Source organism: Frankliniella occidentalis, unplaced genomic scaffold (assembly GCF_000697945.3).
Source record: "Frankliniella occidentalis isolate FOCC.00 unplaced genomic scaffold, Focc_3.1 Scaffold16, whole genome shotgun sequence".
Lineage (NCBI taxonomy): Eukaryota > Metazoa > Arthropoda > Insecta > Thysanoptera > Thripidae > Frankliniella > Frankliniella occidentalis.
Genome location: NW_026267146.1, coordinates 945,939 through 950,685, shown reverse-complemented (window position 1 = coordinate 950,685; position 4,747 = coordinate 945,939). Strand labels below are relative to the sequence as shown.

The 4,747-nt window shown below is 41.9% G+C and overlaps 1 protein-coding gene across 1 annotated transcript; it reads right to left on the bottom strand.

The window, feature by feature from the left end:
- Positions 1–6: 6 nt before the first annotated feature.
- LOC113201806 (uncharacterized) lies at positions 7–3,785 on the bottom strand. Its single transcript, XM_026415734.2, has 4 exons — positions 3,248–3,785; positions 2,402–2,885; positions 348–2,316; positions 7–274 (listed from the first exon to the last, which is right to left on the bottom strand). The coding sequence occupies exons 2-4, from the start codon at positions 2,855–2,857 to the stop codon at positions 60–62; spliced, it is 2,640 nt and encodes an 879-aa protein (XP_026271519.1). The 5' UTR covers positions 2,858–2,885; positions 3,248–3,785; the 3' UTR covers positions 7–59.
- Positions 3,786–4,747: the final 962 nt, after the last annotated feature.

Here is a 4,747-nt window from a genome sequence, read left to right as displayed (position 1 = left end):
CATTTTGTTAAATTATAAGAATAAACTATAAATGAAAAACATAACTAAGAAGAGTATATTCACAACATAAGGGAAGAAATGAAGTCATGTTCTGGGACTTTAAATAGGGTGCGGTCCACTGCTCTAGGCTGCTCCGTCAATTTGTACATAACATCCTGTTTCAAGACTGTTTGTACATCTGGTTTTGAAGGCCAGAGGAAGAGATCGTTTTTTCTTTGGTGTTTGACTAGAAAGTCAACTAGTAGGTTTTGAGGATTTACTTTCTGCACAAAACCTGAGGAGCAAATAGACAATTTATTATTTGTACATTTTTGTCAACTAATTTTACTTTTACTTTAGTCACTTACCAGGATACCAGTGAGCACCATATTTTACTGCAACCCAATCTCCGTTACAGAATGAAGCTACTTTGCTTTTACGTTTCCTTTTTGGGGGTGAAGGTGAAGCTGTGGGAGTGTTTTCATCACTTTCACCAGCTTGTTCAAAAAGCACCCAGGGACTATATTTCAACTTGTAATGTATACAAGAACTGCCTGCAGTACAATTGTAGCAGCTTACATTATTCATGTGCAGCTTATTGGAGTATTCTTTAGTCCAGGTGAACTGGTGAACACTAAATGTACCATTGAATGGCTTCAAATCAGAGGGTACCATCTTGTCTATTTCTGTCATTTTCTTGGGGTCCACTTCTTCAATATATACTGTCTTACTTTTACTTTTCAGTAATTCAACAGCACTCTTGAAGGACTCCATATCCAGGCCTGATTGAACTGCATTGTCAAGTGTTGTCTTTGCCATTGCTCCTACCCCATCTGGTGCACCCTTCCCATGCCCTGCCTCTGTATAATTATACACAATGCTAGTGATTTGAGGGTAGAGCATGGGAATATATTGGGTTGTCAAAAAAAACATTACTTTGTTACGATATTGGGTAGAAGGTGAGTCACTTTGAAAATGCAATTTGGTAACGCCAGGCTTTAAAAATTTTTCAAAGATGGGAATCAAGTGAGCAATGGTAGCAGGAGGATCTTTCCTTGTACTTTCAGAGGCTGTACAAAATGAATGTTTCTGTCCTTCTAGGTACAAAACACCTGTGTGTAATGATACATTATCTCGAGAACCAGCATAAAAATGGTTTTGTACTTCTCTGCTAAATTTACACGAATAATTTTCAGAATAGTCCATCCAAATGTACATTTCACCTGAAGTTAGATTTTCTCTCTTGTTCCTCAAAATTCTAGTTTGATGAGTCTCTTTAAAAGAATGATCTAGAAATATTTCAAGCTCTTCAGGATAGATTTTTTTCAGTGCCTGAATAGACACTTTCTTAACTCTTCTGAAATTTCTTTTTGTTTCCTTCTGTACACCTGTCTTGCTGTCTATTTTCATTTCAGGTAAAGTCTCCCACTTACTTAAATTAACTTCAACATTTTCATTTTCACAGGGCCTAAATGCAACTTCATTTGTCTTACATTTGTTACATTTTCTTTGTAAACAGTCATCTGTTCTGGGTGAGCAACACAAAGATCTTAGTAATGATAAATTGGTACTCACAGGAGAAATGCCAGCTTGCCAAAGAGACTGCATCAAAAGTTCCATGTTTTCACACTTTGTGCATAAACAAGTATCTCTCTCTTTGAGATCCTTCATCACAACATAAAATGGCTTAAACTTGCAAAATGTAGAATATGAAACAGGTTTCTCATCAGACTGAATATATGACAAATACAAATCACTCATTCTGCCTTTAAGATACCTCTTCCTTTTTGTCACTCTATTTTTACCAAAACAAATTTTAACAGCCCTTTTGTCTGCACATTCAATGCTGTTGTCATCACTACAGAAGAATTTTTCTACATCTGCTTTCTTGTTTATTGAATGCTGACGGCGAGCCCTTGAATTTTGAAATGGACACATATTTTTTTCTGAATACTTTTTCAGCATTTTTGGTGACAGTCCTGATGCACCTTTTAACTTATACTTTTTTAGAAGACTGCCTCTGAATATTTTGTATGCTGCACCTTTTATTTTATTGCCTTTCACACTAAAGCTTTCTGTCACTTGCCGCTTCAAAACTTCTCCAAGGATTAATTTGCCTTTCACGACAGGATTAATTTTTTTACCTCTCATTTCCTTGTTGATTTGAGACTTGGGAGACAAGGGAATTTTTTTTCTAGCATTCGTCAATCTCTTCTGGGACCTCCACAGTGCTCTTTTAAGTGCTGCATTTTCTTCCTGCACCTTTTTCACTTTTTTATGTGCAGCGGTCCTACTAGCACTTTTCTTTTTCCTTCCCCGCAACCGCAAAGTTTCAGCCTAGTGAAAAAATAAGATAAAACAGTTTTATGAGGGTTGCTTACTTAGGGATCTATTTAAAATTTTCAATACTGTTTATACTTACTCTGGTTGTTAGGGGTACATTTTCCAAAATTTCAGCCCCAAACTCATCATCTGGATTATCTTGCAGCTCAGTGCTCTGCTGAACTAACTTCTTTCTCCTGTAACGTCTAGTGCTTTCTTTAACTCTACACCTTATCACCTTTAATTCTCTCCGCGACATTTCCCCTCTGGTTTTAATTTTTCCTTCTTGTTTTCTACGGTGGTATCTCTCCCTTTCTTCCTTTTTCTTTAACTCATACAGGTGAGGATCATTTTTAATGTCTTCCCTCTTTACTCTCATGTTAATTTTTCTTCGAAGTCTGTTCTTGGTTTCTTGTTTTTTCTTAACTTTTTGCTTCTTAGACTGTAATTTAGCTTTTGCATCATTTATTTCTTTGGCTATTCTCTCCTTCTCCAACCTTTGCTCTTCTGCTTTTTTTCTCCTCTCCTCCAGCCGCTGCTGTCTTACTGACTTCATGTCAACACTTCACTGCAGTGAAGTGGCACTGGAACAGATACAAAATATCAGCTGTTTCATTCATTTGTAATTCAACGAAAACCTAACCTCACTTTCTTTTGGTTATATGTTCACAGTTGACAGCAATCTGCCCGTAATTTATCATATACCCGCCCTCTGAGGAATAATGATAATGATATGTGGTAGTTCTTGTCAGAAGGACACGGAGTTCACAAAAGGAAAGAGTTAAATTCAAGTATTACCAGTTAACCGTGATGGCTAAGACAGTGTGGGTTTCGGACAAGTTGTAGAATGTCATTAGACAGTTTTTTATTCAAACAATTCTAAAAAAGAATGCTGCCTCATCGATCTCGAGGCGACACGGGGTTCACAACTAAAAAGCGTACTTACCAAAATCAGAATTTCCAGCTCGCTTTTCAAATACTCCTTGCGGCACCACCGCCTACACTCTTGGGCGAATAATCGCGGACAAGTAGAGCATTTTAGCCAACTTACTAATATTTTGTAAAAATATCCCGTTTAACCGCGGGAGGAGTATCCTGTGAACTCCAGAACTTTTCCGAAAAGTTAGTGAGAACGACTTTGGTCTCGTCCTGAGAAACTGTAGTGAAGAATTTATGGATTTAAAGACACGGCTAATGTCCACTGGATATCCCTTTTCAAATTTAAATACCCCCCAAGTACATTGGCCTTGCGCAACTACTCGAAAAACAATAAAATCTGAGCGAACTCGGACATTAGGAAAGCCACGGAGTTCACATTTCGAACAATTGCATCGTCCTGCACGCCCCGTCTTTCACCATTAGTTAGATTTCAACTCACAGCCAAGTAGAGTATGTACTTTGACATGACTTCACGGTGAAAAAGTGTTGGAAACAATTAGTGTGTAGCTGTAAGGGGACGCGGAACCCAAACGGCCCGTATTCTGAGAATCACCCTCTTATGGACTTCGCGGCGAAAAAAAATGGATTCCCTTCATACCTGCCTCTTTTGCGTCATCGACATGAATTTTTGCCATCAGCCAGCCGAGGCAGCGTCGTCGTCGGCAGCAAAGCAGCAGCTTTGACTTTTCTCGCGCGTCCCAAACCTGCGGGGCAGAGATGAGAACCCACCACTCTGTTGTGTGTGCGTTTGTGTGTGCGCGCGCGCAAGCGAGCGTGCGTGGAAAAGGAAAGGAGAGAGCAAAAAAAGTGTTGTGGAAAGGGAGAGAGAGAGCAGGGAAGAGGAAGGGAGAGACAGACTAAAACGACCACCGGAATACATCAAGAAAAAGAGAGGGGGAGAGAGCGGGAAGGGGCGAGAGAGCAGGGGGGAAGCGGTAGGGGGCAGACACATTATCGAATTAGGTCTCCCTAATTTTTGGCTAAGAGAGACACAAATTGGCGGTGCCTCCATTAATGTGAGCTGCTGAGCGGCGGCGTGGCGCGGCGTGGCGCGAGAATGTTTCTGTCGTGTGGGCAGCAGCGGCCGGCCCGGCCCGCGCCCGCGGCCCGGCGGCGGACAGCGCATGCATGTTAATGGGCCCGGGCCAGTCTTGCACGGCCACGCCACGCCACGCCTTGATTGTCGAATCACAACACTCCTCCCTCCCCCTGCTGCTGCTGCTGCTGCGCTACCCGTTTGTTTGCGCGCGTCCCGCACGTTGACATAGGTATAGATTTCCGTCCCTTCCCTTTCCCCGATAACGAAACAACAACGACGATGTCGGCAAAAAAAAGGGGGTGAGAGAAAAAAGGCGGTACGGCAGCGGGCCAGCCTGCTGCTGGCGCGGTGGTGGTGTTGGCGGACGTGTGCTGCTGGTTCGTATTTGTATTGGTATTCAAGCGGGCGATTCCAATCTGAATCAAACGATGCGCGGCGAGTGCGTGACAGCAGTGCTCCCCCCCTCCC